Raw genomic sequence first — 23,681 nt, forward strand, 5'->3', positions numbered from 1 at the left:
AAACAGGGGGGGGGGGGGAGGTCCCTTCTTTGGCATTCCTAGGACAATCGCCCTGCACCTGGCACGGACGAGAGATTCACAGGCTACGTTGGCATGAAACGTTTGGACACAATCCAACACAACTGCTTGGATGTGGCCATCTTTGGAGCAGCCTGATTTTTCTTAGCTCCCAGCTTTCTCTGGGAAAAGTAAGGTCTGGTTCGCATCACCCATGTCAACGTCTTTAAAAAGTTTGGGGAAAGAGGCGGATGAATCGCTCGTGTGTGTGTGTGTGTCCGTCCGTCCGTCTATGACAATCTGCCACAGGGCAATTCGCTGAGGAGCAAGAGTTACGCTAATATGAAAGGAATGGCGGCATGCAGGCATCAAAGAAAGGACGGAAGGCAACGTGGATGACAAAAATTGTTTATTCATTTAAATAACTGAATTATTACCTCGTCCTGCTGTAAGTCATCCCGTGGAGAGTTGGCTGTGATGAGTTGATTGTGGCGACTTCTCCTGTTCTGGAATCGGTGTGTGTGTGCGCTTGTGTATCCTATTCTTTCAGTCCCACAATCACCTTTCATCTTTTAGGCCATTCTGTGAAAGTCAGTGCCGGTACAGTCTGTTCTTCCAGCTGCCCCTTGCCAAAACGAACAGCCGTCAGGCTCCCCTCCTATTCTCTGCCCCAGCCCACAGACCCTATTTTAAAAGACAGCTGTCCTCTCTGGTGTTGAGTCCCCCCGCCTCCCCAAAATGCAACGATCACGGCTGAGCAGAGGCAGTCTCCCCCCGAATACCAGCTGCTGAGGATAAAGAATGCCGGGTCATGGCTATCAGAGCCTAGGAATGCGTGGGGTGCATCGAGTGATGGGTTTTTGGGGGGAAAACGACAGGACAAACAGCCCTCTGGCCAGCGCTCTGACTCCTTTCAGTGTTGCAAACATCTCCCTGAGTTCTGAAGAGATGCTGGGGAACCAGCCATAAATGGGCCACACACACACACACACACACACAGCCTTTATATGTGGCAATGACTCAGGCCCCCCAATTCATATCAAAGGGAAGATTTTAGTTTTGGGGCGACCTCACAATCCCTCTCTCTGCAGCTGGGCGTCCCCTTATCTCATGCTCTTCAATGCCGGGTTTGGGTATTCTGGGTTTTCAATCACCCCTTCCCCAAATTTGAGCTCCAGGAAGCTGCGGTAATTGTTGGGCACCAAAGCCACGAAGCCGGCAAACTCAATGGGCACCAAAGGCTTTAAGAAATGCTCGGGAAATTCCATGTCTTGCCGGTGGTCCATCCAGGTGTCCTTGGTCATCACCCCATTCTTGGGGTAGAAGGGCCACAAGTCCACGTGCAGATGGTTGTGCTCGCTGTACTGCACCCGGTAGAAGTCTCCCTCGATGGCCTTCTCCCACACAAAGCCCTTCTCGTCCACGATGGAACCCGACTCGGCGCTCCGGAGCAACTCGCAGTTGGGAATATCTTCCAGGTAGATTCCCAGGTCCACGTCGTAATCCCAAGGGATGATGTCCTGGTGGCGGGCTGCCCCGAGGAGCGTGCCCCCCTCCAGCCAGTAGCGCACCCCAGAGATCTCCAAGATGTTGATGACGTATTTGGCGGTTTCCCTCAGGGCCTTGAGGCAGCACGGCGGAGTCCAGCGGTTGTGGTAGAGGTATTCCGGCGTGTCGTCTTGGATGGTGCCGAAACAACGCGGCGTCTCCTTGCTGCACCCAAACCACTGCTGTTTGCCGTCTTCCAGAATCACCTGCTTGATGCCGAAATCGCGGAAGAGCTGCAGCTGATTGGACTTGTCCAGATTGTCGGCTTTCCACTGGTTGTGGGAGGAGGTGAGCAGCGGCAGGTGGAACAAGGAGAAGGGGCGGTCCAGGAGACCGACGGCCCACCCTCGCAGAGAGGTCTGGATGAAGAGGGAGGTCAGCAAAGGTTTGGCCAGAGGCATGGAGAGGTTGAAGAGGCTCCTGGTGCGAAGGAGCACCACGGCCTTCCCCTTCAAGGCGGTGCAGAGCTTGGAGGCAGGGGGCGTCTCGCTGTACTCCGCGGTCCATTCCTTGAGGCTGACCCTGAGGTTCAGGCAGCGGAAAGGCAGCAGGGAGTGGACGGCAGCTGCCACCATCTCCACTTTCCCTTGGCTGCTCTTAAGCTCCTCCAGCATCTCCTCCAGCTGCGACGGGGATTCCACTCTCACCCCGTCGGGTACCAAGGCCACATACTCCGTCCTCACGTAACTCTCCGGCCTGGATAGGAAGGCCGGCTGAGCCGGGGAAGGTTTGAGGACGACCAGCTGGACGTTGGGCACCTTGGGAAGAAGCAAGGGAGGGTAGGGCAAGCTGTCGGCTACCACCAGGATGGGCAGCTCCGGGTCCTGTTTCAGGAAAGACTTCACCACGCTGGAGACGTAGTTCTCGAAGTCTTCAAAGTCTCGGATCAGGAGGGTGACGCCGGGGCGGAGGGGTGCGAGGTGCTGAGGGTAGCTGGGCTGGGCGTGGTCCCTGTGCCGCTGGAGGACTTGCTGCTGCAGCCTGGAGATGTAGTACAGGATCAGGAGGTTAATGGCGATGGCGGCAGCCAGGATGCCCTGGCAGGAGGTCACGCGCATCTTGGAAGGTTAGGGTGGGGGTCAAGGGGTCTCGGCCTGTGAGCCCGCAAAGGGTCCTGCGGCTCCAGACTTGTCCATCCAATGTTAGTTCCCCTGGTAGGCAGAGAGGAAGGAACAGAAAGATAAACGCTGAGGTTTAAAAAAACGGGGATTTAGATCGTTAGACCACCTGGAGATTTTTTTAAATGCTGCCCCAAATTACACCAGAATCAAAAATAACGACTCCATTTTCATGAGAGGGCCGGCCTGGCGTTGTGGCAGAGGTGCTGGCCGCGAAACCAGGGGGCAGGGAGTTCCAGTTCTGGCCGAGAAACCAGGGGGCAGGGAGTTCCAGTTCTGCCCGAGAAACCAGGGGGCAGGGAGTTCCAGTTCTGCCCGAGAAACCAGGGGGCAGGGAGTTCCAGTTCTGCCTGAGAAACCAGGGGGCAGGGAGTTCTAGTTCTGCCTGAGAAACCAGGGGGCAGGGAGTTCCAGTTCTGCTTGAGAAACCAGGGGGCAGGGAATTCCAGTTCTGCCTGAGAAACCAGGGGGCAGGGAGTTCTAGTTCTGCCTGAGAAACCAGGGGGCAGGGAGTTCTAGTTCTGCCTTAGCCTGGGAAACTTTGGGCCAATCGCCAGGAGACTTTGAGTTCTAGTTTAGCCATGCAAGGCAGCTGGGAGACTTTGGGCCAATCCCTCTCTCTCTCTCTCTCTCTCTCTCAATACAGCCTGCCTCACAGGGCTGTTGTTGCAGGAAAAACAGGTGGAGGGAGGGATATAGGTAGTCCGTGCACCACGACCACAAGGGAGGCCGGCATTTCCATCGCTAAGCAAGGCAGCTGTTCCGACGAACGGCCTGGCGCTACAACCCCCCCTTTTTTTTGTGGCACTGGTTGTTAAGCAAATCGCCACAGTCGTTAAGTGAAGCCAAGCTCGTCGGGAAGGTTCGCAAACCCATCATCACGTGATCCAGGGTCGCTGCAACTGTCCTAAATACGGGCCGATGGCCGAAAGGGCCCCGAGTTGGATCACAGTTGGGCCAAAAAACCCGGCCACAAGTCAACTTTTTTCAGGGTTTTGTCGCCAAACTGATGGTTGTAAGTCGAGGACTACCAAAAAAAAACCGTATTAGATCGTTCCGGCCGCATTCAGGTACTTCAGGGGTCCCCAAACTTGGCAACATTAAGACTTGTGGACTTCAGCTTCAATAAATCTAATAGGAATAAGAGGCCTGGGCTGCCTCGAGCCCCTTTTTTTGACTTCCTGGCTCTGAAAGTCTCCTGGGGGCCCCAAAAAGAGGGTAAATCCCTGGAATGGCGGGAGCGCCCTCTGCGTATGCTCAGAGGCCCCTCTTCCTTTCCCCCCCTCACCGCTAGGCCCTCCGTTGCCGGGGCAACGCCTTCTCCGCCCACGCCCCGCCCCTCTCCAGTTCCACGGGGGGGGGCGTCCGCCTCCACGCGCGGCACTTACGCGTCCCCCGGCACCATAACGCCTCCCGCTTCAGAAAAACCCCGCTTAGGTGGTGGGGGAAACACGCGTGTCCGCGTACCGTGAGGACGGACTTCTATTTTTTTTCTCTCTCCTCCCCCCCCCCACACACACACCCTCAACCGTCAGCATGGGCCAGTCCCGTGATGCTTTGCGCGGCTCGACGCCGCCTTCCCGCGCTGCAGCAGCGCCTCCTAGCGGCGGAGAGGCAAAGAGGCCGGCCGCGTTGCCCCGGAGACGGCGCTCCGGCGCAGTGGTCGCGATAGCAACCGCGGCTCCCGCCCTCTCCCCTGCCGCGCGCCTCAAGGCCACTTCCGGCGCGGCTCCCGTCGGGCCGGAAGTGCGGCCTGCCGGCGCGCGCGGCCCCGTCCCTCAGCCGCGCGCGCGCGCCCGCCCTCCTCCTCCCCGTCGTCGCCGCCGCCGCCGCCGCCGCCGTCCTTCCTCCGCGCCGGCCGGCCGGGCCGCGATGTGGCAGCAGCCGCCGCCGCCGCCGCCTCCCCCGCCGCTGCTGTCGTCGGCCATGGAAGGCGAGCGGGCCCCGCCGGCCCGGGCTCCGCCGCCGCCTCAGGCGCTCCAGGCCGCGGGGGGAGACCAAGCGCTGCCGCCCAGCGGGGCTATCGCCGCCGCCTCCGCTTCCAGCCCGGGCAGCGGCGAGCTGAGCCTGCCGGGCATCCTGCACTTCATCCAGCACGAGTGGGCGCGCTTCGAGGCCGAGAAGAGCCGCTGGGAGGCCGAGCGGGCCGAGCTGCAGGTGGGGGAGCTGACCGGGCGAGGGGGGCGTGAGGGGGGAGGGGAGAAAGGCGACCCTGCCCGCCGCCATCTTCCTTGCGGGGACTGGAGGGGGAGGGGGCTCCATCCCATAATAAGACCTGTCAGCGCCCCCCCCCCCATATCTTCAGTCTGTATGGGGGGGGGTCGTCTCCCAGAGGCGCCCCTTTGCTGTGTGTCGTTCTTAGGGGATGCTGGGAGTTGTAGTCCCTCTCCCCCAGGAGGTATCTCTTTGGAAACTCCTCCCCCTTTCAAACTGGAGGGGGGGTATGAACCCCTCCCCCCTTGATGTGTGTGTGTTGGGGTCGGTGCTGTGAGTTTGGGAGCCAGGGAGGCAGGAGGTGGGCAGAGGTGAGACTCTTAAGCGACACCCCCCACCCAAAAAAAAGGGTTTGAGAATGAAGGGTTGGATTGCAGTTGAGTTTCTCCAGGGCCAGAAGTGATTGTGATTTCAAAGGAATAAATGCCATCCAGGTCTGCATCCGGTTCAGCTTCCTTGATTCCCAAAAGGTCGAGGTTGGATCGGGTCTGGCGAGTGGTTTTCTCCCATCCTTCTTCCCTGGTGGGTTAAAATGAGGACCCGGATGGTTGGGGGCAACATGCAAATAACGTTGACATTGTAAACCACCCCAAGCGTTATGAATATGTAGAAAAGCCTAAATGCCATTGCTGTTTTCCATAAAAAAAGATTAGATCACCATTTGCCCAGGATGGAATAAAGAAGGACGCCTGTCCTGGAACACGGGGTTGGACTAGAACAGTGTTTCTCAACCTTGGCTACTTGAAGATGTCTGGACTTCAACTCCCAGAATTCCCCAGCAGTGGTTAGGACAGTGTTTCTCAACCTTGGCCACTTGAAGATGTCCGGACTTCAACTCCCAGAATTCCCCAGCAGTGGTTAGGACAGTGTTTCTCAACCTTGGCCACTTGAAGATGTCTGGACTTCAACTCCCAGAATTCCACAGCCAGCGAATGCTGGCTGGGGAATTCTGGGAGTTGAAGTCCAGACATCTTCAAGTGGCCAAGGTTGAGAAACACTGGACTAGAAGACCTCCAGGGTCCCTTCCAGCCCTGGGATCCTATGACTGTTGCCATACTGGAAAGGCGAGAAGGGATTAGGGAGTCAAAGAGCATCCCACGAAAAAAGCGCATCGCAAACAGCTTCTGTGGGGTGGCCAAAAAGACACCTTCAGACGTGCTGTTTTAGCCCCCACTGTGGTCACAATTCAATCCCTGGTTGCCTGATACTTGGGCCATAAAGAGAGGATTGGATTTGGATTGGATTTATTACATTTATATGCCGCCCTTTTCCCTGAAGGGGACTCAGGGCGGCTCACAATTCAGTCAGGGAAAGGGGTACAGACGGGGGATAAAAAGACGAACATAACACTACACAATTTAAAAACACACAACAACCATACCATTCGAGGAGGGGGGGGGCAGAAGCTCTTTAGCCCCAGGCCTGTCGGAACAGCCAGGTTTTAAGGGCTTTGCGGAAGGCCTGGAGGGTGGTGAGGGTTCGAATCTCCACGGGGAGCTCGTTCCAGAGGGTCGGAGCAGCCACAGAGAAGGCTCTCCTCCGGGTAGTCGCCAGTCGGCATTGGCCGGCGAATGGAATTCGGAGGAGGCCTAATCTGTGGGATCTAATCGGTCTATTGGAGGTAATTGGAGGAAGGGGAGAGGCCTGTGAGTATCAGTGAAGGATAGCTTGATTTGAAGCTACAGACGCTGGGTGCTAGGTCCTGCTCTTAGCACCATCTCAGACAATTTGGGGTATCGTAAAAGAGAAAGAAATTATGACCGGTCTCTTGGAATCTGCTACCGGAATGACAGTGAAATATCCCATATTTAGCTGGCAGTGGAGTGGGACGCGTAGGGAAATGTTGCAGCCACCTACTCAGTAGCGGATCAGGGAAATATTAAAAGAAAGGAGCATCTGTGCGAGGTAGGGGGAGAATCTCATCCTTGTCACCCCAAACCGGTTGGGAAGCAACGATCCCCCGGCTGCCATAGTGACGGTGGAGGATATAGAAGGCGTGCGGTGCTTCTATATCTCGGAGCATGTACAAATATAGGAGTGGGTGTGATTGACTGAAGACTGGAGATAGGTATGGCAATGCACACTTGAGAGCGAGGATGGATCGGTCTAGAGAAAGTGTTCTCCACAATCGGACGAGAAGCAATGGATGGAAGCTAATCCAGGAGAGAAGCCACCTGGACTTAAGGAGAAACTTCCTAACAGGGAGGACGATTGACCAGTGGAACAGCTTGCCACCAGATGTTGTGGGTGCTCCATCACTGGAGGCGTTTAAGAAGAGACTGGACAGTCACTTGTCTGAGATGGCACAGTGTCTCCTGCTGGGGCAGGGGGTTGGACTAGAAGACCTCCAAGGTCCCTTCCAGCTCTCTTCTGATTGAAGTGCAAAGTCACTGGCAGTCACTCTAAGTCAGGGATGGCGAACGTTTTTCTGCTTGGGTGCCAAAAAGGCGCACGTGCGTGCCCTCACCCATAATGCAATGCCCTTTCCCCCCCCCCCTGCACATGGGCACACAATTCCCCCACATGCGCGCAGGCCTCACTGAAGCCTCCGAACTTCCGGTAGGCCCATTGGGCCTGTTTTCCGCCATCCACAGGCTCTGGAGGCTTTCCTGAAGCCTGGGGAGGGCGAAAATGGCCTCCCCCCGCCCTCCAGAAGGACAAAATTCAGCTGGCCAGTGCACACATGCACACTGGAGCTGACATAGGGCAACACCTCGCATGCTCTCAGCTATGGCTCCACATGGCACGCATGCCATCCTTTCACAGGTAGTCCTTTACTTACAATCTTTGCAGCCTCCCTGTGGTTGTGTGATCGAAACTGAGACACTTGCCAACCGGCTGGTATTTATGACGGTTGGGGCTTCCCAGGGTCACGCGACCCCCTTTTGCATCCTTCTGACAAGCAAGAGTCAATGGGGAAGCCGGATTCGCTTAACAACCCATGTGACCAACTTAACAACTGCAAGGATTCACTTTGCACTTATTGGCAAGAAAGGGCGTAAAATGGAGCAAAACTCAACAACTGTTTTGCTTCGGAGCAGAGATTCTGGGTTTCGGCTGTGGGGCGTAAGTCGAGGGCTCCCTGTGTGTCTTGGTGGGTGGTGTGAACTCAGCCATCGGGGTTTATGAAGCTGGGATCTCCGGCGTGCTTCTCCTGGCGCCATTCCTTGTCCAGCGAGTTTTACAAGTCTGTTTGAAACAATTAAAAAAAAAAACAACCCTCGCACATACAGCCCGTCAGAGCTGGAAGGAGGCGTCCGTCCATGGTCGGCCATGATTAAAGCCCCACTGAAACGAAACCTCCATAATCACCTCTTCAAGCCACCCTAATTCTAGGAAATAACACACTTTTGATGCTCTGGGCCCTGCCGCCGAGTTCGTTCGCTGCAGCCGTTCTGCGAAGCCTGATTCAAACTTTTAATTACCTCCTCAGTGGAGCCTGTAATCATTAACCCACTAAGCCTGTTTGCACTGGCACCGAGGTGGCGATCAGATAGCTCTGTTCGTGTTCAGCGTGGATTTACCCTCGGATGCCAGGGTTACTCTTTTTTTCTTTTTATTATTATTATTTTTTTATGTTCAAAGGTTTTATTTCTTTTAAAACACAAATATTTCATCATTCGTCAATCATTAAAACATCGAAGTACAATTTTTTTGTATGCCCCTCCCTCCCTCCACCCCCCCAACCTCCCTCCTCCTTCCCATCTTTAAGATATGCCGATATTTTAGCCATCTCGGCTAAGTTTGTGACTTTCAATGTCCATTCTTGGATTGTAGGCAAGTCTTCCTTCTTCCAGTATTGCGCCACCAACAGTCTTGCTGCTGTTATTAGGTGCCAGGGTTACTCTTGGAAGCAAACCCCTGGCCTGGGTGAAACGCTTCTCCTAAGCCCCCTTCCCTTCACACAATGATTTCATTTGTTTATTATAAATAGGCCTGCAGCTCTCCCGGAGCCTGGTGCTTTGTCTCTTTCCGCCTGAAGAAGTGCCACCCCATCCAGAACCAACAGGGAAAGATTCCCCAGATTTGGGTGGTCTTAAAACCGTCCTGTTAGGGTCCATCCTAAATCTGTTCCTCCCCATGCAGATCAAAACAATCTCCAGGCATGACACTTTTGAGAGTTCCCCTTGGTCAGCCCAGATTAGAAAGCTACAACTGGGAGTCCTTAAATTCTATGGAGAATTCTATGGAGACTCTGGAAAGAATGCAGAGAAGAGCAACAAAGAGGATTAGGAGACTAAAACATATCAAGAACGGTTGCAGGAACTGGGTATGTCTAGTTTAATGGAAAGAAGGACTAGGGGAGACATGATAGCAGCCTTTCAATATCTCAGGGGTTGCCCCAAAGAAGAGGGAGTCAAACTATTCTCCAGAGCACCTGAGGGCAGAACAAGAAGCAATGGGTGGAAACTAATCAAGGAGAGAAGCAACTTAGAACTGAGGAGGAATTTCCTGACAGTTAGAACAATTAATCAGTGGGACAGAAGTTGCCTCCAGAAGTTGTGAATGCCCCAACACTGGAAGTCTTTAAGAAGATGCTGGATAACCATTTGTCTGAAACGGTATAGGGTTTCCTGCCTAGGCAGGGGGTTGGACTAGAAGATCTCCAGGGTCCCTTCCAGAAGAAGGACGATCAAAAGTGTACAGAGAACCTAGAATCCTAGGGCTGGAAGGGAACTAAGAGGTCCTCTAGTCCAACCCCCTTGATCAAAGCAGGAGACCTTATTCTAGAGGTCTTCAAACCTGGCAACTTTAAGACTTGTGGATTTCAACTCTCAGAATTCCCCAGCCAGCTTTGCTGGCTGGGGAATTCTGGGAGTTGAAGTCCACAAGTCTTAAAGTTGCCAAGCTTGGGGACTCCTGCCTTATTCCATCTCAGTTTCCTGCCTATTTTTGAAAACCTCCAGCAATGGAGCACCAGGAGGCAAGCTATTCCACTGATTAATTCTACTCGCTGTCGGGAAATGTCTCCATAGTTCTCTCTCTCTCTCTCTCTCTCTCTCTCTCTCTCCAGCAAGCTTTCACTCACTACTTCTTGCCCTCTCCTCCTCTGGAGAATAAGACAGTCCCCTCTTCCCTGTCACAGCCCCTCAAGTTCTGGAAGACCGCTATCGTGTCCCCCTTATTCCTTCTCGTCGATACGCTAAACGCACCTAACCCCCTCAACCATGACAGTTTCGCCCCCTCTTCGTTGCTCTTCTCTGCGCACCTTCTAGAGTCTCCGCATCTTTGTGGCGCAGTGGTTAAATGCAGCACTGCAGGCTACTGCTAGATCAGCAGTTCAGCGGTTCAAATCTCACCGGCTCAGGGTTGACTCAGCCTTCCATCCTTCCGAGGTGGGTAAAATGAGGACCCAGATTGTTGGGGGCAATATGCTGACTCTCTGTAAACCGCTTAGAGAGGCCTGAAAGGCCTATGAAGCGGTATATAAGTCTACTGCTATATTGCTATTGCTATTGTATTGTTCTGAGCAGAACTGGATTCACTGCTGTGGGTTTATGCTTCCCCCCCACACACACACATTTTTTTGCATGATGCGGGATGTTGGTCAGAATTGCCTGTCCTTAACTTGGGGGTCCTGCCTCTTTTAGGCCCAGGTGGCTTTCCTGCAGGGCGAGAGGAAGGGTCAGGAGAACCTGAAGGCCGACCTCGTGCGGAGAATCAAGATGCTGGAGTACGCTTTGAAGCAAGAAAGGTGAGCCACCAGGCAGGCCTCACGTCCCCTCCTGAGTGTCCCGCGTGGAGATTCAGAGGCACCTTAGTTCAGGCAGGGTCTCCAAACGTGGCAACTCTTAAGACTTGTGGACTTCAACTCCCAGAATTCCCCAGGCAGCATAGCAGAATTCTGGGAGTTGAAGTCCACACGTGTTGCCAAACTTAACTTATTAAGATGGAAGTCCTTAATTTATTAAGCCGGAAGTTCTTAATTTATTAAGCTGGAAGTCAATGCCTGAATTTGGGAAGGGAAGGAAGATACTCTGAGGGGTTCTCTCTTTGAATGTCGTGTGTGTGTGTGTGTGTGTGTGTGTGTGAGAGAGAGAGAGAGAGAGAGAGAGAGAGAGAGAGAGAGAGAGAGAGAGAGAGAGAAAGTAAGTATGGTGGCGCAGTGGTTAGGGTGCAGTACTGCAGGCCACTTCAGCTGATGCTATCTGCAGTTTAGCGGTTCAAATCTCACCGGCTCAAAGGTTGACTCAGCCTTCCATCCTTCCGAGGTGGGTGAAATGAGGACCCAGATTGTTATTGGGGGCAATATGCCAACTCTGTAAACCGCTTAGAGAGGGCTGAAAGCCCTATGAAGCGGTATATAAGTCTAACTGCTATTGCTATGTCTTTATTTATTAAAAGCTTATCCTGCCTGTATTATTTTATAAGTAATTCAAGGCAGTGAACATATCCAACACAACGTCTTCCACTTATTTTCCCCACAACAACCACCCTGTGAGGTGGGTTGGAGTGAGAGAGAGAGAGGGACTGGCCCAAGGTCACCCATTCAGTTTTCAAGTCTTAAGGTGAGACTAGAACTCACCGTCTCTCCTGGTGATTGGTCCAAAGCTACCCAGCTGGCTTTCGTGGCTGAGGCAGGACTAGAACTCCCAGTCTCCTGGTTTCTAGGCCAGCACCTTCCCCGTCAAGCTGCTTCTGTAATACGTCGGCCCTTCGGTTTGAAGGCATTCCCTGCTTTAAGGGGCACAGCGAGAAATTACCGCCATCCCAGCATCCCTCATCCTTTCCTAAGCTTTCCTTTCTTATTTCCAGGTCAAAATACCACAAATTGAAATTTGGCACTGAGCTGAACCAGGGGGAAAAGAAACCGGAGGCCTCTGAACCAGGTAGTGGGGCTGGGCTCACAGCTGCCCCTCGGCCAGGGGGACTCCGGTTTCCGGGGCTGCTGTTGGGTGGTCCCTGGAGCTGAGGGACTTGCTGATGGGACTCTCTTTCTCGCTTAGTGTCCAACGGGCCAGCGGAGCCCCTTTCCCTGGAGAACAGCCCCTTCATCTGGAAAGAAGGACGCCAGCTCCTCCGTCAGTGAGTAGCCGTGGCTTTATGGGGGATTGGGGGGGGGCTTCTTCTAAGGGAAGGGAAGTGCACCCACCCTCCCCAGTGATGGGGTTTTTGGCGGGGGGGATAACAGCCCCTTTGGCAGCTGTTTTTTTGGACAGCTTTCACCAGGAGTGTGCCCAGATTCTTTGTCATCCAGATAAAATGTGCCAGGTTGAAATCGCCCGGTTCCAATTTGACCGAATTGTTCTGTCCTTGCTGGGAGGAGAGACCCCTTTGAGCCAAACGGGGCTGTTTCAAAAAGTTTTGCCCAAGACAGGTAGTCCTCCACTTACGACCAGAACGCAGCCTGCCCATCACGGCGGTTAAGTCGTATAAATAAGTAAATATAAAGTTACCTAAATAAATAAAGACAGGATGTTCATTAGACGCATCAGCCACAGGACCAACCTGATTTTGGCGCGGCAGCGGTTAAGCAAAGCAGTGGTTGGGTCTGGGCCAGTTTGCCAGAAACGGGAAGTGCCGGTTTTCAGCAAAACCGTGGCAAAACACAGTGATTTAACCACGAGATGCTGCAAACGGAGGTAAATGCAGGCTGGTTTCTAAGCATCCAGGGTGTGGTCACATGACTGGAGGGGACTTGGGGCCGCCAGAAGTTCGGAAACAGGAGACGAGACAGAATATTATGAAATTTGGTACCAAAGCTATCAGTGGTTGGAAATGAGGGAAAGGAGTCGGAACAGAACATTTTGAGGACTGTAAAACTGGAACTGGATAATACATGGAGAAATATATAAAGGAGGACAAGAGATGTATTAATAAGATCAGTGTAGCTACGTACCATAAGTAGAAACTGTATTTATTGTTATGTTAAAATATATGTGGAAATGACAAATGTCCAATGTTTTCAATGTTCATTCAATAATATATATATATATTATTGTGACACTAAATACATACCTATTTCCCTGGCTCAGCTGATAAAGGAGGAGAACCTTGTGGCGTAGTGGTTAACACATCTGCCTAACATGTAATACAGCCCAGGTTCGAATCCCAGTAAGGGTATGGCTAGCTGATGAGAGCTAAATAGCTTGAAATAGATCTATACTAGTATACTAGTCTCCCTTTATTTATTTATCAGCACAAATACAACACAAATGTAACAAAGGCAACAGTAAAAATACTGGCTTTCTGTCTGGATGGTCTCTCGTGATGAGCCGATAGACAGAGAAAGGAAGCAGTATGCCTCCTCGCATATTTGGGCATACCAGGGGTTGTGACACTAAATACATACATACATGCATGCATGCATACATGCATGCATACATACATGTATTTGTGTTGTGTTTGTGCTGATAAATAAAAGGGGGACTAGTATAGATCTATTTCAAGCTATTTAGCTCTCATCAGCTAGCCATACCCTTACTGGGAATCGAGCCTGTGCTGTATTGCCTCTAAGGCAGATGTGTTAACCATTGAGCCACAGAGCTCGACTCCTTATCAGCCAGCCAGGGAAGAAGATATATATTTAGAGTCACAACCCCTGGTAAGCCCCAATTATGGGAGGAAGCTAACTGCTTCCATCGTCTGTCAATCGGCTCGTCACAAGAGACCATCCAGACAGAAAGCCAGTATTTTTACTGTTGCCTTTGTTATATTTGTGTTTTTTTATTTGTGCTGATAAATAAATAAAGGGAGACTAGTATAGATCTATTTCAAGCTATTTAGCTCTCATCAGCTAGCCATACCCTTACTGGGATTCGAACAGATAATGGAAGCAGTTAGCTTCCTCCCATAATTGGGGCATACCAGGGGTTGTGACACTAAATATATGTGTGTGTGTGTGTGTGTGTGTGTATGTATATATATAATGTTGGGAACTAGATCGTAAGTGCCTTCAGAGGGGCTCCGTCATAACTTCCGTTGGGTGCAAATCACCCTGCCCGTTGGACTAAAGGCCGCCTCCCCCTCGGGTCCCTGGGGTCTCTCTCCCAGGTATCTGGAAGAGGTGGGCTACACGGACACCATCCTGGACATGCGCTCCAAGCGAGTCCGCTCTCTGCTGGGCCGCTGCTCCATGGAGCTGAACGGGGCTGCCGAAGCTGGCGGACTGGGCACCGGACCAGCAGCCCTGGCGGCCACCAGCCTCAACGGAGGAGAGTCGCTTCTCGTCAAGCAGATCGAGGAGCAGATCAAAAGGTGAGCGGCCGTTGGGATGGGCTTTTGGGGGGGGGAAGGGGTCTGTCCAGGTTGGAGAGGATGACCTCGCTGGGAGCCTTGGTTTGTGGGTCTCCATCACTTGGAGGTTTCCTGGAAGAGGGAAAACAGCTCCTTGCCTTTCTTCGTACTTCCTGTTTGATGTTGGCATTAAGGTGCTAGCAGTAGCATTGATGATGTTACCTAGTTGGGTCATGAGATGTCTGAGAAAAGCACCAAGCTCAGCACCAAGGACGCCACATTCCTTCCCCTTCTCCCCACAACCCCCTCCCTTCTAGCACTGATGATGTTACCTAGTTGGGTAATGAGATGTCTGCAAGAAAACCACCAAGCTCAGAGAGCACCATAGACTCCACAGTTGTCCTCTTCCTCCTCCTCCTTTTTTTTCCTCCTTCTCCGCTTCTTGCTCTTTTTCCTTTCTCCATTTTTCCCCTTTTCTTTCTCCTCCTCCTCCTCTCCTCCTCCTCCTCCTTTCTGCAAACCTCACTCCTTTCTATCACTGATTATGTTTCCTAGTTTGGTAACAAGATGTCTACAAGAAAACCACCAAGCTCCACAGTTTTCTTTCTCCTCCTCCTCCTCCTCCTCCTCCTCCTCCTCCTCCTCCTCCTCCTCCTCCTCCTCCTCCTCCTCTCCTCCTCCTCCTCCTTTCTGCAAACCTCACTCCTTTCTATCACTGATTATGTTTCCTAGTTTGGTAACAAGATGTCTACAAGAAAACCACCAAGCTCCACAGTTTTCTTTTTCCTCCTCTCCTCCTCCTCCTCCTCCTCCTCCTCCTCCTCCTCCTCCTCCTCCTCCTCCTCCTCCTCCTCCTCCTCCTCCTCCTCCTCCTCCTCCTCCTCCTCCTCCTCCTCCTCCTCCTCCTCCTCCACCTCTACCACCACCACCACCACCTCTATACAAATCTCCCTCCCTTCTAGGACTGATGATGTTACCTAGTTGGGTCCTGAAACGACTCAAAGAGCACCCAGGACTCTCCTCAGTCCAACTCTGGCCTACCAGTGGATTCTCTCTTCCCTCTGGCAGGAACGCAGGGAAGGAAGTGAAGGAGCGGATCAGTAACCCCGTCATGGAGAAAATCCCCTTTTTGAGGGGTTGTGAGGACGACGACAGTGACGAAGAGGAGGATATGGAAGGCCTGTCCCTGGAGACTCAGCGGCAGCATAAGAAGCAGCGCGTAAAGGTATATCCCCCGTCGCTCCTTGTTGAAGTTGTTGGGGCGCAGCAGGCGCTGGGAGGCGGGCAGGAGACTCAGCTGAGCGGTGCCCACTTTCCGGTGAGGACTAGAACCTTGTCATTTTTAAGGACGGACACTGGATTTCAGCTATTCTCGCAATAAGAATTTGTAAAGTGAAACCGAGCATGAAAAGTGCAACTCACAACAGATGTTTTGCGACCTGTCGGACACATTTTAGAAGCATTTCAAGGACGTGAAAGTTTCGCCCACTTCTTGTTCTGTTTATTACTCAGGAGTGTCCAAGTTTGGTGGCTTTATGACGGGTGGAATTCTGGGAATTGAAGACCACCAGTCAAGTCGCCAAGTTTGGAGCCTCCCCTATTTTAAAGCCCGGGATGTCAATCATCCTGTGGGTACAATTATCGTGTTTTTTGCTCTGCGTGTGCAATGTTTTAATTTATTCCCTTCCGTTTTTCTAGTAGAAAAAGCAAAATATCAGCCTGCTGCCACTGGGGTAGCCCTCAGTCACTCAAGAAGCCCTGTAGCTTCACAACAGGGCTATCCTAAGAATTACCAGGCCTTAGAGCCCAGGTGGCGCAGTGGTTAGGGTGCAGTACTGCAGGCCACTTCAGCTGACTGCTATCTGCAGTTCGGCGGTTCTAATCTCACCGGCTCAGGGTTGACTCAGCCTTCCATCCTTCCGAGGTGGGTGAAATGAGGACCCAGATTGTTGGGGCCATATGCTGACTCTGTAAACCGCTTAGAGAGGGCTGAAAGCCCTATGAAGCGGTATATAAGTCTAACTGCTATTGCTATTGCTATTGGCGGTATTTTCCCTTCAGTTTGATTTCAATTTGGGCACAAGGAATATTTTAACAGCCTTTTCATCTCCACCGCGCGCCAGACTGCAAACGAGAACACGGCTTTTCTACGTCCACAAGGGGTGGAATCCCCTAGAGCAGTGGTCTCCAACCTTGGCAACTTTAAGACCTGTGGACTTCAACTCCCAGAGTTCCTCAGCCAGCTTTGCTGGCTGAGGAACTCTGGGAGTTGAAGTCCACAGGTCTTAAAGTTGCCAAGGTTGGAGACCACTGCCCTAGAGGGTGGATTAGGAATCCAGGCCTAACCAAGCTCGGTGGGCCGTGCTTTTCTTGGCAGCTCGCCAACAAGCCCCTGATGCCCGAAGTGGAGGATGAAGACGACGATGAAGATTCGGAGGACGCCCTGAGCGAGTTCGACTACTTGGGCTCCGGGGAAAACGGGGAAGGATCTGGGGACACGCGGCGTGCCGGGGATGGCAACGTACTGGGTAAGTTCTCGGCGGTCTCTCGACTCCTTTATCCGGGAGGGGTCCCTGGGAGGAGAAAGGGGAGAAGGGAGTGAAATCTGTGGGGCGGCTGCATCGGGTGCCTCCAGGAACAAAGTTTGGCATCTTAGCTGCTGGGGGTGTGTGTGGGTCAGAAGGTGCTTCCTCGCTTGGGGACGGGAGACCCGAATGGACAGAGTTTGGAAGGGACCTTGGAGGTCTAGTCCAACCCCCTGATCAAGCAGGAGGCCCCGTCCCATTTCAGACTGAAAGTAGCCTTCGGCTTACAAAACGTTCCATTGAAGTTCCCCCAAAGGCTCAGAAAAAAAGGGGAGTTATGACCCAGGCTGAGACGGCTGCAGCCGCCATCATGTGACCAGAATTCAGAGGCTTTTCAACTGACTCGTGTTTATGACGGTTGCAGTCTCCCGCAACCGTCGTGGGATCCCCTTTTGTGACAAGCAGGAAGCCAGATTCGCTTAACGGCCATGTTACTGACTTAACAACCGCAGTGATTCGCTTTGTAACTGTGGCAAGGGGGCAAAACTCACGAAACAAACGTTTCACTTAGTGCTTAGGGGGATTTCCCGTCATGAGGACACGGTGGTCCCAAGAGGCAATTGGGCTTCCGGGTTTTTCTTTGAAGAAGCTCCGTGGATGAGAAGCGAAACGTCTTCAGAGAAAAAACCAGAAAGCCCACAGTTGCCTCTTGGAAAAAAGCACCTTTGGGTCTCACTTAGTAATAGAAATTTGGGGCTTGGTTTTGGTTGTAAGTCAAGGACTTCCTGTATGGTCCTTGGTGACACCTTCATCCTCCCTGAATTCCAAGAGTGGGCCTGATTAGCAACCATCGGCTCATCTGACTCAGTTTTCCCTTCTTTCCTTCTTTTCCTTCCTTGCTTCCTTTCCTTCTTTTCCTTTCTTCCTTCCCTTCTTTCTTTTCCTTCCTTCCTTCCCTTCCTTCTTTCTTTTCCTTCCTTCCTTTCCTTCTTTTCCTTCCTTCCTTTCCTTCTTTTCCTTCCTTCCTTTCCTTCTTTCATTTCCTACTTTTTCTTCCTTCTTTCTTTTCCTTCCATCCTTCCTTTTCTTCCGTTCCTTCCTTCATTCTCTTCCTCCTTTTCCTTCATTCCTTCTTTCTTTTCCTTTCTTTTTCCTTCCTATCTTCCTTTCCCTCCTTCTTTCTTTTCCTTCCTTCCTTCTTTCTTTTCCTTCCTTCCTTCTTTCTTTTCCTTCCATCCTTCCTTCTTTTTCTTCCTTTCCTTCCTTCATTCTCTTCCTCCTTTTCCTTCTTTCTTTTCCTTTCTTTTTCCTTCCTATCTTCCTTTCCCTCCTTCTTTCTTTTCCTTCCTTCCTTCTTTCTTTTCCTTCCTTCTTTCTTTTCCTTCCTTCCATCCTTCTTTTTCTTCCTTTCCTTCATTCTCTTCCTCCTTTTCCTTCCTTCTTTCTTTTCCTTCCTTTTTTCTTTCTACCTTCCTTTCCCTCCTTCCTTCTTTCTTTTCCTTCCTTCTTTTTTCCTTCCTTCCTTCTTTTTCTTCCTTCTTTCCTTCCTCCTCCCTCCCTTCTTTCCCTCCCTCCCAGGGCCCCGCAGGGTGAAGCTGCAAGGGATGCTGGCTGATCTCCACGACGTTGATGGACTCTCCCCTAAGCCTTCCATGCCGCCAGCCATGACTCCTCAGCCCAGGTCCCACGAAGGTGATTTCTCCACACTTTTTTGGCTCCCAATTGTCCTTTTCTCCCTCCCTCCCTCCCTCCCTCCGCTCTGCCCTTCCCAATTGCTTCCTCTTCTCCCCCAATCAGGGTCGCTGGGCTTCTCCTCCGATGTCTTCATCATGGACACCATCGGAGGGGGGGAGGTCAGCTTGGGGGACCTCGCAGACCTGACCGTCACCAACGACAACGAGCTGAGCTGCGATGTGAGTCGCCTTGGAGGTGTCCCGGGAGGCCTGTCGCCCTTTCCCCTGCCTTGCCCTCCCACTCCTCTCCCTGCAGCCGCCCTGCCCGACCGGCTGGGCCAAAGGAGAGGGGCCTGCAGGGCAGGAGGGAGGGGGCACAGGAGGAAGCCCTGGCCGCTGAGCCTTTCCTCTCCTGCTTTCCCAGCTCTCGGACAGCAAGGACTCTTTTAAGAAGACCTGGAACCCCAAATTCACCCTGCGGAGTCACTACGACGGCATTCGAGCTCTGGTCTTCCACCACCGGGAGTCGGCTTTGGTCACCGCCTCGGAGGACGGGACTCTCAAGCTGTGGAACCTTCAGAAGACGGTGGCTGCCAAAAAGTGAGCCCCCAGGGAAACTCCTTTCTCCACTCCCTCCTTCCTCTCCTCCCTCCCTCTCCCCTCCTTCCTCCCCTCCTTCCTTCCTCTCCTCCTTTCCTCCCTCCCTCCCCCCTTCTCCCCTCCTTCCTTCCTTCCCTCCTTCCTCTCCTCCCTCCCTCCCTCTCCCCTCCTTCCCTCCCTTCCTTCCCTCCTTCCTTCCTCTCCTCCCTCCCTCTCCCCTCCTTCCCTCCCTCCTTCTTACCTTCTCCTTCCTTTCCTCCTTCCTTCTTTCCTCCCTCCCTCCCACCTTCTCCCCTCCTTCCTTCCTTCCCTCCTTCCTCTCCTCCCTCCCTCTCTCCTCCTTCCCTCCCTTCCTTCCTCTCCTCCCTCCCTCTCCCCTCCTATCTTCCTTCCCTCCTTCCTTCCTTCCTTCCCTCCTTCATTCCTCCCTCCCTCCCTCCTCCCACCTTCTCCCCTCCTTCCCTCCTTCCTCTCCTCCCTCCCTCTCCCCTCCTTCCCTCCCTTCCTTCCTCTCATCCCTCCCTCTCCCCTCCTTCCTTCCCTCCTTCCTTCCCTCCCTCCTCCTTTCCTTCCTTCCCTCCTTCCTTCCTTTCCTCCTTCCTTCTTTCCTCCCTCCCTCCCCCCTCCCACCTTCTCCCCTCCTTCCCTCCGTCCTTCCTCTCCTCCCTCTCCCCTCTTTCCCTCGCTCCTTCCTTCCTTCCTTAATTCCTCTATCTATAGATCTTATATCTTCCATCCATCCCTCTATCATCTACCTATCCTATCTATCTTTCTATCTCTATCATCCGTCCGTCTGTCCATCTCTGTCTATCTGCATCATTTCTGTGCCACCCACCACTTCTGGGCCTCTGGGCAGTTGACAGATAAACCTCTCCCGTCGTGTAAAAGTCACAGCCTCTTTTCCGGTTCCAGGAACGCTGCGCTGGATGTGGAGCCCGTCTACGCCTTCAGAGGACACAGGTGCGCAGATGTGCTTGCTGCAAACGGGGGGGGGGGGGGGCTTTTTAGGATGCCAGGCAGACAACGCCGTTGGCTCCTCACCCTTCCCCCTGTGGGAAAGTACCGGTATCCACAACTTACAGCAATTCACTTACTGTCCGCTCAGAGTTGCAACGGCATTGGAAAAAGGGGCTTGGGACCGTTTTCCCCACGACCGTTCCCAGGGTCACATGATCAGAATTCAGCCACTTGGCAGCAGACCCATACTTACGACGGTTGCAATCTCCGGGGGCGGGGGGGTTCACATGATCGGCTTTTGCGACCTCCTGCCAAGCCAAGGGGGAAGCCAGATCCACTTAACGGCCGTGTGACTGACTTAAGAACTGCAATGATTCGTTTAACAACTGTGGCAAGAAAGGTCGCAAGATGGGGCAAAATTCACTTAACAGCTGACTCGCTTAGCACCAGGAACGTTGGGTTCAATTGCGATCATAAGTCAAGGGCTGCCTGTACGATGATAAGACATTACATGGCAATCTGTGGCCTACTTCTGAGGCCCCCAGCAGCTGCCCCACTCTTTCCCAGGGGGGGCAACAGCCCCGAGAACCTCACAAGGAAGCCCTGCACGCAGCTTGCAGGGGGACTAACGAAACCATCCTCATCATCGTGTTGGGAAATGTGGTTTGGGTGTAGGGATCCTTCTCAGCCCCTCCTCTTGGCTTCCCTCCTCAGGGGCCCGGTGCTCTCGGTGGCCATGGGTTGCAACAGCGAGACCTGCTACAGTGGGGGATCAGACGCCAGGATCCGCTGTTGGAAGCTCCCCGATCTGGGCATGGACCCTTACGACGGCTACGGTAGGTAGGAAGCTCGGAAGCTCCCCTTGGTCCAGCAGGCTCCTCTTCCTCCTCCTCCTCCCTGGCAAAGTGGAAGTACAATATAATACAATAGCAGAGTTGGAAGGGACCTTGGAGGTCTTCTAGTCCAACCCCCTGCCTAGGCAAGAAACCCTATACCGTTCCAGAGAAATGGCTATCCAACATCTTCTTAAAGACTTCCAGTGTTGGGGCATTCACAATTTCTGGAAGCAAGTTGTTCCACTGATTAATTGTTCTAACTGTCAGGAAATTCCTCCTCAGTTCTACGTTGCTTCTCTCCTTGATTAGTTTCCACCCATTGCTTCTTGTTCTGCCCTCAGGTGCTCTGGAGAATAGCTTGACTCCCTCTTTTTTGTGGCAGCCCCTGAGATATTGGAAGACTCCCATCATGTCCCCCCTAGTCCTTCTTTCCATTAAACTAGACATGCTCAGTGAAAAGAAGTCCCGAAAGGAAATACAGGCTTTTATGCTACTTCGGTCTGGAGAAATCTAAGCGGCTTACAAGTAGAACTTTCTATTCCTCACTTCTAAATTCACCATCCTAACCGAAGGGACTGCTGATCTGTTTTTTTCTCCATCTATCTATCTATCTATCTATCTATCTATCTATCTATCTATCTATCTATCTATCTATCTATCTATCTATCTATCTATCTATCTATCTACCTATCTATCTATCTAATCTTATACTATCTATCTATCTATCTATCTATCTATCTATCTATCTATCTATCTATCTAATCTATCATCTAATCTCTAGGACCCGGATATCTGTGAGACCGTCTTCTGCCACATACCTCCCAACGACCGATAAGATCGCACAGAGTGGGCCTTCTCCGGGTACCGTCAGCTAGACAATGTTGGCTGGCTACCACCCGGGGGAGGGCCTTCTCTGTAGCCGCTCCGACCCTATGGAATGAACTGCCCCCAGAGATCCCGGACCCTACCCACTCTCATGGCCTTCCGAAAGGCTATTAAGACCTGGCTATTCCGGCAGGCCCCGGGCTGTTGACCTCATGACTGAGGTCCAGCCCCGATTAGACTGGGTGTACGTTGTGGCTTTTTAAAAATCTATGTTTTTTGTTTTTAACTTTTCTATTTTTTAAACGTATTTGTTGTAAGCCGCCCGGAGTCCTTCGGGATTGGGCGGCCTATAAATTCATTAAATCTAATCTAATCTCTCTCTCTCGGTGGCATAGATCCAAGCGTGCTCCACACCGTCTTGGATGGCCACACGGATGCCGTCTGGAGTCTGGCCTTCAGTCTGGCGAGGAATCGCTTGGCTTCCTGCTCGGCGGACGGCACCGTGAGGATATGGGACCCGTGCAGCGGCGCCTGTCTTAGCACCTACAACGCAGACAGCGGTGAGCTGGCCTGGGAGGTGGCGGGGGGGGGGCGCACGGGATTCCCCTGGCACTACAAAGGGGTGAGGCAAACCCCAGCCTTTAAGATAGGGTGGGATAAAGACATCTTTATTGTCACTTTTTCCTGTGAACATATCCAAAGAAATTCTGATGCCTGCTCTCAAAAGTCTGTGTGTGTGTGTGTGTGTGTGTGTGTGTGTGTGTTGGCTGAGGAATTCTGGGAGTTGAAGTCCACACGTCTTAAAGTCTCCAACATTAGCGATCCCTGATTTAGCAATAGCAATAACAGTTAGACTTATATACCGCTTCATAGGGCTTTCAGCCCTCTAAGCGGTTTACAGAGCCAGCATATCGCCCCCAATAACAATCCGGGTCCTCATTTTACCCATCTTGGAAGGATGGAAGGCTGAGTCAACCCTGAGCCGGTGAGATTTGAACTGCCGAACTGCAGATAACAGTCAGCTGAAGTGGCCTGCAGTACTTCACCCTAACCACTGCGCCACCTCGGCTCTTGTATTTAGAATACATAGCAGAAAAAAGAATCTTTAGAGCAGTGTTTCTCAAGAATTTCCCAGAATTCCCCAGCAGTGGTTAGGACAGTGTTTCTCAACCTTGTCAACTTGAAGATGTCCGGACTTCAACTCCCAGAATTCCCCAGCCAGCATTCGCTGGCTGGGGAATTCTGGGAGTTGAAGTCCAGACATCTTCAAGTTGCCAAGCTTGAGAAACACTGCTTTAGAGTTAACAAAGTTGAAACCTCCTTGAAACTTACAGTTAGTCACTTCTAATGGTCAGTATACAGCTGGTTGCAAGGCAAGGATTGTAAGTTAAAAATCCGGATACTACACAACCATTGCATTGGAGGGCTGACCTCCCCCCGTGGCCCTGTGGGTTCTCTCCTGCAGAAAACGGCACCCCGACCTCCGTCGCCTTCTCCAGCACTGATGCCACGCGGGTGGTGGCAGCCTTCCAGACGGGCAGGGCGGTCCTCTATGACGCAGAGGCTGCCTGCCCCATCTTGACCTTCGAGGGCAGAGCTGCCAGTGGTGAGTCGGGGCAGGTGGATGAAGAGGGAGGTGCTTTGGGGTGTGTGTGTGGATTTTTGTGTCAATTTTAGGTGGGCGGGTTGAGTTTTGAAATGATAGAAGTGTCCTTAGTTCTACAATAGTAATAGACTCGTATACTGCTTCACGGGGCTTTTGCAGCCATAGCAATAGCAGTAGTTAGACTTATATACTGCTTCATAGGGCTTTCAGCCCTCTCTAAGCAGTTTACAGAGTCAGCATATCACCCCCCACAGTCTGGGTCCTCATTTCACCCACCTCGGAAGGATGGAAGGCTGAGTCAACCCTGAGCCTGGTGGGATTTGAACAGCCGAACTGCTGAACTGCAGTCAGCTGAAGTAGCCTGCAGTGCTGCATTTAACCACTGCGCCACCTCGGCTCATAGCAGATTACAGAGTCAGCACTTTGGCCCCAACAATCTGGGTCCTCATTTGACCCACCTCGGAAGGACGGAAGGCTGAGTCAACCTCGAGCCAGTCAGGATCAAACTTCTGCCAGTTGGCAGAGTTAGCCTGCAGTACTGCATTCTTACAGGAAGGAGAGGAAGGAAGGTTTATAGAGTCAGCCTCTTGCCCCCCCCCCCAACA

The 23,681-nt window shown here is 52.4% G+C and overlaps 2 protein-coding genes across 3 annotated transcripts; one reads left to right on the forward strand and one right to left on the reverse strand.

The window, feature by feature from the left end:
• Nucleotides 1-389: 389 nt before the first annotated feature.
• On the reverse strand, nt 390-4,171 carry FKRP (fukutin related protein). Of its 2 annotated transcripts, none has more exons than XM_014067393.2 (2): nt 4,052-4,171; nt 390-2,696 (listed from the first exon to the last, which is right to left on the reverse strand). In XM_014067393.2, the coding sequence occupies exon 2, from the start codon at nt 2,601-2,603 to the stop codon at nt 1,101-1,103; it is 1,503 nt and encodes a 500-aa protein (XP_013922868.2). In that variant the 5' UTR covers nt 2,604-2,696; nt 4,052-4,171; the 3' UTR covers nt 390-1,100. The 2 variants fall into 2 exon arrangements, with proteins under 2 accessions (XP_013922868.2, XP_087583564.1); XM_087727438.1 differs by having other exon boundaries at nt 4,131-4,169.
• A 283-nt stretch (nt 4,172-4,454) lies between these two features.
• STRN4 (striatin 4) lies at nt 4,455-23,162 on the forward strand. Its single transcript, XM_087727377.1, has 14 exons — nt 4,455-4,820; nt 10,469-10,572; nt 11,634-11,707; nt 11,825-11,903; nt 13,872-14,075; nt 15,123-15,279; nt 16,432-16,582; nt 18,158-18,271; nt 18,377-18,492; nt 18,677-18,852; nt 19,765-19,812; nt 20,524-20,645; nt 21,866-22,030; nt 22,936-23,162. The coding sequence occupies exons 1-14, from the start codon at nt 4,536-4,538 to the stop codon at nt 23,145-23,147; spliced, it is 2,007 nt and encodes a 668-aa protein (XP_087583503.1). The 5' UTR covers nt 4,455-4,535; the 3' UTR covers nt 23,148-23,162.
• The last annotated feature ends 519 nt before the right edge of the window (nt 23,163-23,681 follow it).

Source organism: Thamnophis sirtalis, unplaced genomic scaffold (genome assembly GCF_051295495.1).
Source record: "Thamnophis sirtalis isolate CommonGarterSnake01/CBP01778 unplaced genomic scaffold, rThaSir2_p1.2 scaffold_13, whole genome shotgun sequence".
NCBI classification, from domain to species: domain Eukaryota; kingdom Metazoa; phylum Chordata; class Lepidosauria; order Squamata; family Natricidae; genus Thamnophis; species Thamnophis sirtalis.